Source organism: Danio rerio, chromosome 19, assembly GCF_052040795.2.
Source record: "Danio rerio strain M-AB ecotype USA chromosome 19, GRCz13ab, whole genome shotgun sequence".
Lineage (NCBI taxonomy): Eukaryota > Metazoa > Chordata > Actinopteri > Cypriniformes > Danionidae > Danio > Danio rerio.
This window is the reverse complement of record NC_141039.2, coordinates 10,404,941-10,418,551: the sequence shown is the minus strand read 5'-3', so window position 1 is coordinate 10,418,551 and position 13,611 is coordinate 10,404,941. Positions and strand designations below refer to the sequence as shown.

At 38.5% G+C, this 13,611-nt stretch overlaps 2 protein-coding genes across 6 annotated transcripts in view; both read right to left on the bottom strand.

The window, feature by feature from the left end:
- The window catches only part of si:rp71-15k1.1, a 465,095-nt gene that overhangs the window by 416,601 nt on the left and 34,883 nt on the right, over positions 1–13,611 (bottom strand). The window lies entirely within an intron of this gene.
- si:ch73-15n24.1 overlaps positions 1–13,611 on the bottom strand; it is a 45,502-nt gene that overhangs the window by 15,325 nt on the left and 16,566 nt on the right. For 2 of the 5 annotated variants that reach the window (XM_087293961.1, XM_087293964.1), the window contains exons 14-19: positions 12,359–12,466; positions 12,101–12,193; positions 9,641–9,727; positions 4,315–4,422; positions 4,057–4,149; positions 1,596–1,682 (exon numbers count right to left, since the gene is read on the bottom strand). The exons of 1 other annotated variant lie outside the window; for it this stretch is intronic. In XM_087293961.1, coding sequence (XP_087150087.1) covers positions 1,596–1,682; positions 4,057–4,149; positions 4,315–4,422; positions 9,641–9,727; positions 12,101–12,193; positions 12,359–12,466 — 576 coding nt within the window. Of the gene's footprint in view, positions 1–1,595; positions 1,683–4,056; positions 4,150–4,314; positions 6,527–9,007; positions 9,210–9,640; positions 9,728–12,100; positions 12,194–12,358; positions 12,467–13,611 lie in introns of those variants that run through there. 2 more of the 5 variants (XM_087293965.1, XM_087293962.1) reach the window with 2 other exon arrangements.

Here is a 13,611-nt window from a genome sequence, read left to right as displayed (position 1 = left end):
GCGTGTAGCAGATGTCATGTGTGTTTAAGATCTTATGCCAGTTCACCTAGGAACTAATTAAGGCGGAGCTAATTTCAAGGGGAACTATAAAAATGATGCACCACTGTGAGTAGAGAGACAAATGCATTCACTTCCAAGCATTCAACAAGCTAAGGAATGCTTATGCTTTTCTTGAGTTTCTCCCTTCCGTAACCAGCCAATGAGGTATGTTTGTTTTGTATGATTTGTTGGTTTGTTTGATTTGAAGTGTGTTGTTGTTGTTGTTTGTTTGGTGTGTGCATTTAACTGTTTGTTTATGAGCGGTGCTATTTATAAAGTTAAATTGTATTAGTTAAGATTATGTGATCCAGTGTTATGTGTGACTTTAATGTGGTGATTTGGATTAATTTGATATGGAAATGCACTGTTGTAATTCATTGTTGTATGTTTTTTAGTTCTTACGTCTGGTACACCCCTGATGTCTTGTGGTTTGCTCTATGTTGAGAACTGAAGACTTGCTATGAAAATAAACCAGTCAGTAGAAACCAAAGACTCTTGCTCGTTTGTTGCTGGAGGGAGCTACATATATATATATATATATATATATATATATATATATATATATATATATATATATATATATATGTATATATATATATATATATATATATATATATATATATATATATATATATGTGAGGGCTGTCAAATGATTAAAATAGATAAATAAATGGATTCAATTAATTTATTTCCTCAACATTCTACACACAATACCCCATAATGACAATGTGAAAAAAGATTTTTTTGAAATTGTTTCAAGCTTATTAAAAATAAATAACCTGAAAAAACAAATGGCGATTGCTATTTTGTTGCTAGGCGTTTGCTAAGGTGTTCTAGGTGGTTGCTAAAGTGTTGCTAGGTGGTTATGGTGTTCTGAGTGGTTGCTAAGGAGTGCTAGGCAGTTGCTAAGGTGTTGCTATAGCAAGTTAATTTAGTATAGTTCGAAGGTTTGGAGTTGGTTTGGTGGTTGTAGCAATAGAATATGGATGCAGCCTTTATGATGCAAGCTGAGATTGCATCACTAAGCGATGCACTGTCAGACACAATGAACTCAAATGGAGCGAGTGACGTCACTGCAGCATTGGATGCAGCTCAGATTGCACTGCACCAGGTTTGCATCCAGACCCCTTTCGGTTGTAGTATGAAAGGTCTAGGAGGAGATGTGTTCTTAAAATAGTCTAAGAAGAAGTTTATGAAGCATAACAGTTTGTTGGCTTAGTCAAGTCACCATAATAACATCTTAATATTCTTTTCTTTAATAATCTAACCATGTGATGTGTCTATTGCTGATACACACATGTATGTGTTAATTTTACTGAAGGTGCAATATTAACTTTCATTTGCATCTTTAATCTCTTTAACATTTTTTATTTAATAAAAGATTCAAGTAAAAAAATGGAGCAAAGGTATTCCAGATCCACTGTATGGAGGCAGATTAGTACAACTAGGTGGAATCTTCTCTAGCCTATTTCTTAGCTCCTTATAGGACATTATTATCATTATTGGCTCTGTAACTTGGGTCCAAGTCAATGCAAAGTTTTAAATGGTGGGCTTACTTTGGTGCTTCTTGAAGCTGTTGTCGAGTAAATGCTTTACTTTTCACCATCTCATTAATGATGATTTTCTTCGCATTAATCCATACACTGTCGAACAAAAAAATGAAACATTATTTCAAAGTTTAACTGTTTGTTAAGGGCCAGATTCACTATCTTTATTACTAGTCGCAAAGCTGATGTCAGGGTTTACAAAAAAAGCGGCATGAGCACTGAAAAATAATTGATTGAGTTGGGTTTTTGATTGCGTTGGTCATTATGGAAACTAGCTGCTGTATTTTTGTCATATCACCTGCTGATGGTTTCTTCCTCTTCTGTATTTTTATAGCTTTCTACTTTTTAAATGATTTGCTTTGTTTAGTAAATCTGACCCCAAGACATATGCTCGGCATAATTGAGTACAACCATTTTGAAAATGAATATTTGCAAGCATTTCTCAGTGAATATAGGCAATGTATTTTGGTGCATTTGAACAAAACAGATTTATTAAATGGATATATTTATTAAAATGATATTTTAGTCATCGAACATCTTTAGAAATAAAAAGATCATATAAATTAATGCAAAATATTGAAAATTACAGACTACAGAATTATTGGGGGGTCTCTTGATTTTTGATACACTATGAACAGCAGCTAAACTAATGGCCCGTTTCCACTGTCAAAAGGCGTACCGAACCGTACCATACCACTTTTTCGGCACCCTTTCGAAAGGGTACCAAACATGAAAGAGTCTACCAAAAGGCGAAGCTAGATGCGCAGCCGAACCCTATTGATTTACAGAGATACATCATTCGCTTTCGCAAGAAGCCAGAGTAAAACAAAAAACCTGCCATGGTTATACACAGCCGAGAGATTACAGCGGAATTATATATACACATAGTAACGAGCCATGGTCGAACCGGGCTCAAGAAAACCTTGCCTTGTCTTCGTCTTGATGAACAGCCACAAAGCCATGGAGTAGAGCAGAATCTACCCTGTGCCTCGTGGTTTTTTGCGAGCTAGTCTGAAGCGCGAGGATTTTTGCTTTCTTGCTTGCGCTCGTCGCTCGTCTATATCTGAAATAACAAACCTCTTGAGCTGATGATAATAACGTGCGCTTGTTTATTGACGTGCTTTTGAAACCCGATCCTATCAGACACTTACAAATGTGAGAGTGAAGCAAGAAAAAAAAAAGAACCCTGGAAAAGGGAGCAAAAGTTCAGCAAACGTGAACAAACTGCCTTGTTTTAATTTTTATCATCCCCTTTTGGACTATTATGAACTGGGAATGATGGAATGACTCTCTAACAGAGGCTACACGTGCTGCTGAAGATTACAGAAACACATAAGAGGTTTTCACTGACTGTAGGCTATATTTTGTGTTGTTTTTAACCTAAATAAGGACGAAATATCTGCTGTGTGTGGTTTTTCTGAAGTTAGTAACATCGGAGATTGTAAGGGTCTGTACGCCCACTAAAAGGATACCCTTGGCAGTGGAAACGCAAGCCTGATAAAGGTGACCCGTACCGAACCGTACCGTACTGTACCAGTCAGTGGAAACGAGCCATAATTGTTTTCTTTGTTCTTCATTTACACCAGGGGATATCTCAAGCCCTCTAGAGATTGTGCAGCGCCATTGTTGTGATCCAAGTCCTGTGGAGAGATGATGCCAACCATAGAGGACTTCTAGAGGTCTCCATAATCCTAGGCCAGGCCGTATCTTGAGCAGATGCAGTGGCAGTCATGGTAGAGTGGAGAGCATGAGTGAAGACCACAGTGACAGACAAGTTTCCGCTTTGATCCCGTGGGATAGCCTGTACACCCGCTGCTGACCTACTCACACCTCTAGCTTCTCCAAAATGGACGTCCAGAGTTCTCCAGACTCCAGCGCCTAGACTACAGCTCTGCACGAGAAGTTTGTCCAAAGGAGAAATGGTCATGGCCAACAAAGCCTGAGATCTCTATGGAAGTTTTTTCCTTCACTTTCGTCAATTGGTGAAGTCTGTTCGTCGCCACTGGCTTGCTTGGTTTGGGACTTGTGGAGCTGCTCATCGATAAGTTTGCTCTTCAGTGTTTGGACATTCAGCAGTGAAAATGAAACCACACTGAACGGAACTTCAACTCTGAAAACTGGACTGACACAGTTTCAATTTCAGTTCACTAGAACTTCTATCTTAAGCTGCTTTGACACAATCCACATTGTAAAAGAGCTATAGAAATAAAGAGGAATTGGATTCATTTTTGGTTCTTTTTTGAAATTATCTAAATTTTTTCTTCAACATCAATTTGAGCTACTAATTTTTTGACCCTTATCGTAAGTTATTTTGTTAGATTAGTTCCAGATTTGGTTTCAGTACTGACTAATGCACAAATCTAATTTCATAAAGCATTCTATAGAAAATATTGATTGATTGAGATTTGTGAGGGTGTACTTGTATATGCTGAGCACTGTGTGTTAAAGAGCATAAAAAGACCCTGCTTACCTCTCTATTTCAGTCTCTGTTGTGCCCATATAGATCTCATTTTCAAATTTGTGGTACACCATCCAATAACCTAAAAACGCTCTCCTGATAAGTCTACACCAAACAAAAGATGATTATGAGGAGGAATATATTATATACAGTATGCATTGAAGAACTAGTCATGTGGATAAAAAAGCAGACAACTTGTCGTTGCTGAAATGTGATCTCATCTTAAGATAATTTATTGTGTATCTTACATTTTTTTTAACCCCATCTTACCGTAAAGGCAGTGACTTGGGGGAATAGTGGTGATGGCTTTTCTCCTCTTGGAAGACTTCATTAAATCTCATAAGAATTTTAGACATGCTCATGCTCAAAGAGTCTAGTCTAAAAGACAGAGGGGAACCAACATAAAGCAACACTGATGTAAATAGAATGGCATTTGTTACACTACTGTACATAACTTTATTAGTCAACATGAGTTAACAATGACAAAATTCTACAAGATTTTTTTTTATCAATTAGCCGTTTGTTTTTTGTTTTTTTCATTTACAAATACACAGCTAAAATGCGAACATTACATAATGGATCATGAAATAACCCAAATATGCAATTCTATTTTGATGAACTAAAATCAGCAAAAGGTATTAATATCAGAACTTTCAGTTAAAGTGCGCTTCCATCTTAATCATTTTCTGGTGGCTTGAGAAAAGCCAACACTGTTATAAGACATAACCTTAATATTCTTCTTCTTCTTAGACTATACTAAGAATGCATCTCCTCCTAGACCATTCATGCTACAACCACCAAACTCACTACAAAGCTCCAAACTATACTGAATTAAGTTGCTATGTCTTCTCCAACTGATCCGACTTACGGTTTTCCCAAAACTGTCCTGGAAAATTCAGAAAAGTCCTATTGACTTTGCACTAAAATTTATGACCTCATAACTTTGCGCCAGACTGTCACACAGATTTAAGGTTGGGCTCATTTAACTCTGGACTACCAATCTGCCAATCACCGATGACCTTTCAGCTTACTAGTCATGCCCTGGCAACCACTAACAACACCCTAGTAACTGTACAATAGACTTTCATTATAAAAAATTGCCATTTACTTTACTTTGGACAAACTAACAACAAACCAATCCATACTAATATACTAAGCCATACTAGAAACATGCTAACAACATGCTAATTCATACTAAATTAATGCTAATAACATGCTAATGTATGCTAAAAACATGCTAGCAACATGCTAATTCATACTAAAACCATGCTAATTTACGTTAGCAACTATTTAGAAAACCTTAGCAACAGCCTAGCAACACCTTAGCAACCACCTAGCAACACCATAGTAACCACCTAGCAACCACACAGAATACCCTATCAACCACCTAGCTACACCTTAGCAACGACCAAGAACACCTTAGCAACCACCTAGCAAAACCTTAACAACCACCTAGCAACACCGTAGCAACTGTTCAGAACACCTTAGCAACCACTCAGCTACCACCTGGCAGCACCTAAGCAACCGCCTAGCAGACACTCAAAACAGCCTAGCAACTACCTTGCAACATCTTAGAAACAAACTAGAACACCTTAGCAACCGCCTAGTAACACCATAGCAACCATCTAGCAACACATTAGCAACCACAGAGCAATACCTTAGCAACCACCTAGCAACACCTTAGCAACCACCTAGCAAAACCATTGTAACCACCTAGCAACCACACAAAATACCCTGGCAACCACCTAGCTACATCTTAGCAACGACCAAGAACATCTTAGCAACCACCTAACTAAACCTTAACAACCACCTAGCAACACCGTAGCAACTGTTCAGAACACCTTAGCAACCACTCAGCTGCCACCTGGCAGCACCTAAGCAACCGCCTAGCAGCCACTCAAATCAGCCTAGCAACTACCTTGCAACATCTTAGAAACAAACTAGAACACCTTAGCAACCGCCTAGTAACACCATAGTAACCACCTAGCAACACATTAGCAACCACAGAGCAATACCTTAGCAACCACCTAGCAACACCTTAGCAACCACCTAGCAAAACCATAGTAACCACCTAGCAACCACACAAAATACCCTGGCAACCACCTAGCTACATCTTAGCAACGACCAAGAACACCTTAGCAACCGCCTAGCAAAACCTTAACGACCACCTAGCAACACCTTAGCAACTGTTCAGAACACCTTAGCAACCACCCAGCAGCCACCTGGCAGCACCTAAGCAACCGCCTAGCAGCCACTCAAAACACCCTAGCAACTACCTTGCAACACCTTAGAAACAAACTAGAACACCTTAGCAACCGCCTAGTAACACCTTAGCAACCACCTAGCAACACATTAGCAACCACCTAGTAACACCTTAGCAACCACCTAGCAACTGATAAAAACACCCTAGCACCCACCTAGCAACACCTTAGCAATGACCTAGAACACGTTAGGAACTGCCTACCAACACCTTAGCAACCACCTAGCAACGCCTTAGCAACCGCTCAGAACACCCTGGCAACCGTCTAGCAGCACCTTAGCAACCACCTAGCAACCACTCAGAACAGCCTAGCAACATCTTAGCAAACCACATAAAACACCCTAGCAACGCCTTAGCATATACTCAGAACACCCTAGTAACTGCATAGCAGCAACTTGCAGCTGCCTAGCAACACCTTATCAACCACCTAGTAACACCTTATTAACTACCCGGAACACCCTAGCAACAGGCTAGCAACACCTTAGCAACCACCTAGCAAACACTCAGCACACCTTAGAAACAGCCTAGCAACACCTTTACAACCATTCAAAACATGTATATGGGTATATGGATTCTTGGATGCAGTAGTGCTGTTTCTTCTCACATATACAAATGCCTGAAATGTAGGAAATTTAGAAGGTGTGTAGAAGAACAGAAAATGGCTGATCTTCCTGAAGATCGTGTGCAGCCAACTCCACCTTTTCTATTGTGTGGAATGGATTGTTTTGGACCTTTTTATGTTACCGATGGTAGAAGGCAACTCAAACGCTATGGGTTATTGTTGACTTGTATGTGTTCCAGAGCCATACACATTGAAATGCTTGATGCTCTGTCTACTGATGCATTTATTAATGCTCTCCGCTCCTTTATAGCCATTCGTGGAACAGTTCGCCAAATTCGATGTGATCAGGGTACGAACTTTGTGGGGGCAAGCAGAGAATTTATGAGCACATTGAAAACAATGGATCAAGGGCAGATAAAGAAACTTGGCTGCGAGTTGATCATGAACATTCCATCAGCAAGTCATATGGGAGGTGTCTGGGAAAGACAGATACGTACCGTAAGAAATGTTTTGACTCCTGTTCTTGACCAATGTCCTGGGGCACTTGACAGTACTTCCCTGCGAACTCTGTTGTATGAGGTTATGGCTATTGTGAATAGCAGGCCTTTGACTGTTGAGCATTTGAATGACCCTCTAGGTCCAGAACCTCTTACCCCAAATCACATCTTGACAATGAAGTCTATGATTGTGGAACCACCACCTGGAGTGTTTGTCAAAGAAGATCTTTATCTCCGTAAACGATGGCGCAAAGTGCAGTATTTAGTCAACAACTTCTGGTCGCGCTGGAGAAAAGAGTATCTTTTAAATCTTCAGCAAAGACAGAAATGGAATAAGAATCGTAGGAATGTTAAAGTGAATGACATAGTTATCCTTAAAGATGATGTTTCACCACGTAACAAGTGGAAATTGGCAAAGGTGGTAGACGTGTACCAAGGAAAGGATGGCAAAGTGAGACAAATCAAGTTGTTAATGAGTGACTCTTCGCTTGATGGAAAGGGTAAGCGATTGTCTAAACCAAGTTACCTTGAGCGTCCAATACAGAAGGTAGTCATTCTTCTTGAAGCTGATTGAAGACTGCTTGATTTCACACTATCACTCCATGGGTTGCATTAATTTTCATAATTGTGTTTAAGTGTGATTTATAAAAAAGGAAAAAATCACAAGTGATTTGGTGGGCGTGTAGCAGATGTCATGTGTGTTTAAGATCTTATGCCAGTTCACCTAGGAACTAATTAAGGCGGAGCTAATTTCAAGGGGAACTATAAAAATGATGCACCACTGTGAGTAGAGAGACAAATGCATTCACTTCCAAGCATTCAACAAGCTAAGGAATGCTTATGCTTTTCTTGAGTTTCTCCCTTCCGTAACCAGCCAATGAGGTATGTTTGTTTTGTATGATTTGTTGGTTTGTTTGATTTGAAGTGTGTTGTTGTTGTTGTTTGTTTGGTGTGTGCATTTAACTGTTTGTTTATGAGCGGTGCTATTTATAAAGTTAAATTGTATTAGTTAAGATTATGTGATCCAGTGTTATGTGTGACCTTAATGTGGTGATTTGGATTAATTTGATATGGAAATGCACTGTTGTAATTCATTGTTGTATGTTTTTTAGTTCTTACGTCTGGTACACCCCTGATGTCTTGTGGTTTGCTCTATGTTGAGAACTGAAGACTTGCTATGAAAATAAACCAGTCAGTAGAAACCAAAGACTCTTGCTCGTTTGTTGCTGGAGGGAGCTACATATATATATATATATATATATATATATATATATATATATATATATATATATATATATATGTATATATATATATATATATATATATATATATATATATATATATATATATATATATGTGAGGGCTGTCAAATGATTAAAATAGATAAATAAATGGATTCAATTAATTTATTTCCTCAACATTCTACACACAATACCCCATAATGACAATGTGAAAAAAGATTTTTTTGAAATTGTTTCAAGCTTATTAAAAATAAATAACCTGAAAAAACAAATGGCGATTGCTATTTTGTTGCTAGGCGTTTGCTAAGGTGTTCTAGGTGGTTGCTAAAGTGTTGCTAGGTGGTTATGGTGTTCTGAGTGGTTGCTAAGGAGTGCTAGGCAGTTGCTAAGGTGTTGCTATAGCAAGTTAATTCAGTATAGTTCGAAGGTTTGGAGTTGGTTTGGTGGTTGTAGCAATAGAATATGGATGCAGCCTTTATGATGCAAGCTGAGATTGCATCACTAAGCGATGCACTGTCAGACACAATGAACTCAAATGGAGCGAGTGACGTCACTGCAGCATTGGATGCAGCTCAGATTGCACTGCACCAGGTTTGCATCCAGACCCCTTTCGGTTGTAGTATGAAAGGTCTAGGAGGAGATGTGTTCTTAAAATAGTCTAAGAAGAAGTTTATGAAGCATAACAGTTTGTTGGCTTAGTCAAGTCACCATAATAACATCTTAATATTCTTTTCTTTAATAATCTAACCATGCGATGTGTCTATTGCTGATACACACATGTATGTGTTAATTTTACTGAAGGTGCAATATTAACTTTCATTTACATCTTTAATCTCTTTAACATTTTTTATTTAATAAAAGATTCAAGTAAAAAAATGGAGCAAAGGTATTCCAGATCCACTGTATGGAGGCAGATTAGTACAACTAGGTGGAATCTTCTCTAGCCTATTTCTTAGCTCCTTATAGGACATTATTATCATTATTGGCTCTGTAACTTGGGTCCAAGTCAATGCAAAGTTTTAAATGGTGGGCTTACTTTGGTGCTTCTTGAAGCTGTTGTCGAGTAAATGCTTTACTTTTCACCATCTCATTAATGATGATTTTCTTCGCATTAATCCATACACTGTCGAACAAAAAAATGAAACATTATTTCAAAGTTTAACTGTTTGTTAAGGGCCAGATTCACTATCTTTATTACTAGTCGCAAAGCTGATGTCAGGGTTTACAAAAAAGCGGCATGAGCACTGAAAAATAATGGATTGAGTTGGGTTTTTGATTGCGTTGGTCATTATGGAAACTAGCTGCTGTATTTTTGTCATATCACCTGCTGATGGTTTCTTCCTCTTCTGTATTTTTATAGCTTTCTACTTTTTAAATGATTTGCTTTGTTTAGTAAATCTGACCCCAAGACATATGCTCGGCATAATTGAGTACAACCATTTTGAAAATGAATATTTGCAAGCATTTCTCAGTGAATATAGGCAATGTATTTTGGTGCATTTGAACAAAACAGATTTATTAAATGGATATATTTATTAAAATGATATTTTAGTCATCGAACATCTTTAGAAATAGAAAGATCATATAAATTAATGCAAAATATTGAAAATTACAGACTACAGAATTATTGGGGGGTCTCTTGATTTTTGATACACTATGAACAGCAGCTACACTAATGGCCCGTTTCCACTGTCAAAAGGCGTACCGAACCGTACCATACCACTTTTTCGGCACCCTTTCGAAAGGGTACCAAACATGAAAGAGTCTACCAAAAGGCGAAGCTAGATGCGCAGCCGAACCCTATTGGTTTACAGAGATACATCATTCGCTTTCGCAAGAAGCCAGAGTAAAACAAAAAACCTGCCATGGTTATACACAGCCGAGAGATTACAGCGGAATTATATATACACATAGTAACGAGCCATGGTCGAACCGGGCTCAAGAAAACCTTGCCTTGTCTTCGTCTTGATGAACAGCCACAAAGCCATGGAGTAGAGCAGAATCTACCCTGTGCCTCGTGGTTTTTTACGAGCTAGTCTGAAGCGCGAGCATTTTTGCTTTCTTGCTTGCGCTCGTCGCTCGTCTATATCTGAAATAACAAACCTCTTGAGCTGATGATAATAACGTGCGCTTGTTTATTGACGTGCTTTTGAAACCCGATCCTATCAGACACTTACAAATGTGAGAGTGAAGCAAGAAAAAAAAAAGAACCCTGGAAAAGGGAGCAAAAGTTCAGCAAACGTGAACAAACTGCCTTGTTTTAATTTTTATCATCCCCTTTTGGACTATTATGAACTGGGAATGATGGAATGACTCTCTAACAGAGGCTACACGTGCTGCTGAAGATTACAGAAACACATAAGAGGTTTTCACTGACTGTAGGCTATATTTTGTGTTGTTTTTAACCTAAATAAGGACGAAATATCTGCTGTGTGTGGTTTTTCTGAAGTTAGTAACATCGGAGATTGTAAGGGTCTGTACGCCCACTAAAAGGATACCCTTGGTAGTGGAAACGCAAGCCTGATAAAGGTGACCCGTACCGAACCGTACCGTACTGTACCAGTCAGTGGAAACGAGCCATAATTGTTTTCTTTGTTCTTCATTTACACCAGGGGATATCTCAAGCCCTCTAGAGATTGTGCAGCGCCATTGTTGTGATCCAAGTCCTGTGGAGAGATGATGCCAACCATAGAGGACTTCTAGAGGTCTCCATAATCCTAGGCCAGGCCGTATCTTGAGCAGATGCAGTGGCAGTCATGGTAGAGTGGAGAGCATGAGTGAAGACCACAGTGACAGACAAGTTTCCGCTTTGATCCCGTGGGATAGCCTGTACACCCGCTGCTGACCTACTCACACCTCTAGCTTCTCCAAAATGGACGTCCAGAGTTCTCCAGACTCCAGCGCCTAGACTACAGCTCTGCACGAGAAGTTTGTCCAAAGGAGAAATGGTCATGGCCAACAAAGCCTGAGATCTCTATGGAAGTTTTTTCCTTCACTTTCGTCAATTGGTGAAGTCTGTTCGTCGCCACTGGCTTGCTTGGTTTGGGACTTGTGGAGCTGCTCATCGATAAGTTTGCTCTTCAGTGTTTGGACATTCAGCAGTGAAAATGAAACCACACTGAACGGAACTTCAACTCTGAAAACTGGACTGACACAGTTTCAATTTCAGTTCACTAGAACTTCTATCTTAAGCTGCTTTGACACAATCCACATTGTAAAAGAGCTATAGAAATAAAGAGGAATTGGATTCATTTTTGGTTCTTTTTTGAAATTATCTAAATTTTTTCTTCAACATCAATTTGAGCTACTAATTTTTTGACCCTTATCGTAAGTTATTTTGTTAGATTAGTTCCAGATTTGGTTTCAGTACTGACTAATGCACAAATCTAATTTCATAAAGCATTCTATAGAAAATATTGATTGATTGAGATTTGTGAGGGTGTACTTGTATATGCTGAGCACTGTGTGTTAAAGAGCATAAAAAGACCCTGCTTACCTCTCTATTTCAGTCTCTGTTGTGCCCATATAGATCTCATTTTCAAATTTGTGGTACACCATCCAATAACCTAAAAACGCTCTCCTGATAAGTCTACACCAAACAAAAGATGATTATGAGGAGGAATATATTATATACAGTATGCATTGAAGAACTAGTCATGTGGATAAAAAAGCAGACAACTTGTCGTTGCTGAAATGTGATCTCATCTTAAGATAATTTATTGTGTATCTTACATTTTTTTTAACCCCATCTTACCGTAAAGGCAGTGACTTGGGGGAATAGTGGTGATGGCTTTTCTCCTCTTGGAAGACTTCATTAAATCTCATAAGAATTTTAGACATGCTCATGCTCAAAGAGTCTAGTCTAAAAGACAGAGGGGAACCAACATAAAGCAACACTGATGTAAATAGAATGGCATTTGTTACACTACTGTACATAACTTTATTAGTCAACATGAGTTAACAATGACAAAATTCTACAAGATTTTTTTTAATCAATTAGCCGTTTGTTTTTTGTTTTTTTCATTTACAAATACACAGCTAAAATGCGAACATTACATAATGGATCATGAAATAACCCAAATATGCAATTCTATTTTGATGAACTAAAATCAGCAAAAGGTATTAATATCAGAACTTTCAGTTAAAGTGCGCTTCCATCTTAATCATTTTCTGGTGGCTTGAGAAAAGCCAACACTGTTATAAGACATAACCTTAATATTCTTCTTCTTCTTAGACTATACTAAGAATGCATCTCCTCCTAGACCATTCATGCTACAACCACCAAACTCACTACAAAGCTCCAAACTATACTGAATTAAGTTGCTATGTCTTCTCCAACTGATCCGACTTACGGTTTTCCCAAAACTGTCCTGGAAAATTCAGAAAAGTCCTATTGACTTTGCACTAAAATTTATGACCTCATAACTTTGCGCCAGACTGTCACACAGATTTAAGGTTGGGCTCATTTAACTCTAGACTACCAATCTGCCAATCACCGATGACCTTTCAGCTTACTAGTCATGCCCTGGCAACCACTAACGACACCCTAGTAACTGTACAATAGACTTTCATTATAAAAAATTGCCATTTACTTTACTTTGGACAAACTAACAACAAACCAATCCATACTAATATACTAAGCCATACTAGAAACATGCTAACAACATGCTAATTCATACTAAATTAATGCTAATAACATGCTAATGTATGCTAAAAACATGCTAGCAACATGCTAATTCATACTAAAACCATGCTAATTTACGTTAGCAACTATTTAGAAAACCTTAGCAACAGCCTAGCAACACCTTAGCAACCACCTAGCAACACCATAGTAACCACCTAGCAACCACACAGAATACCCTATCAACCACCTAGCTACACCTTAGCAACGACCAAGAACACCTTAGCAACCACCTAGCAAAACCTTAACAACCACCTAGCAACACCGTAGCAACTGTTCAGAACACCTTAGCAACCACTCAGCTACCACCTGGCAGCACCTAAGCA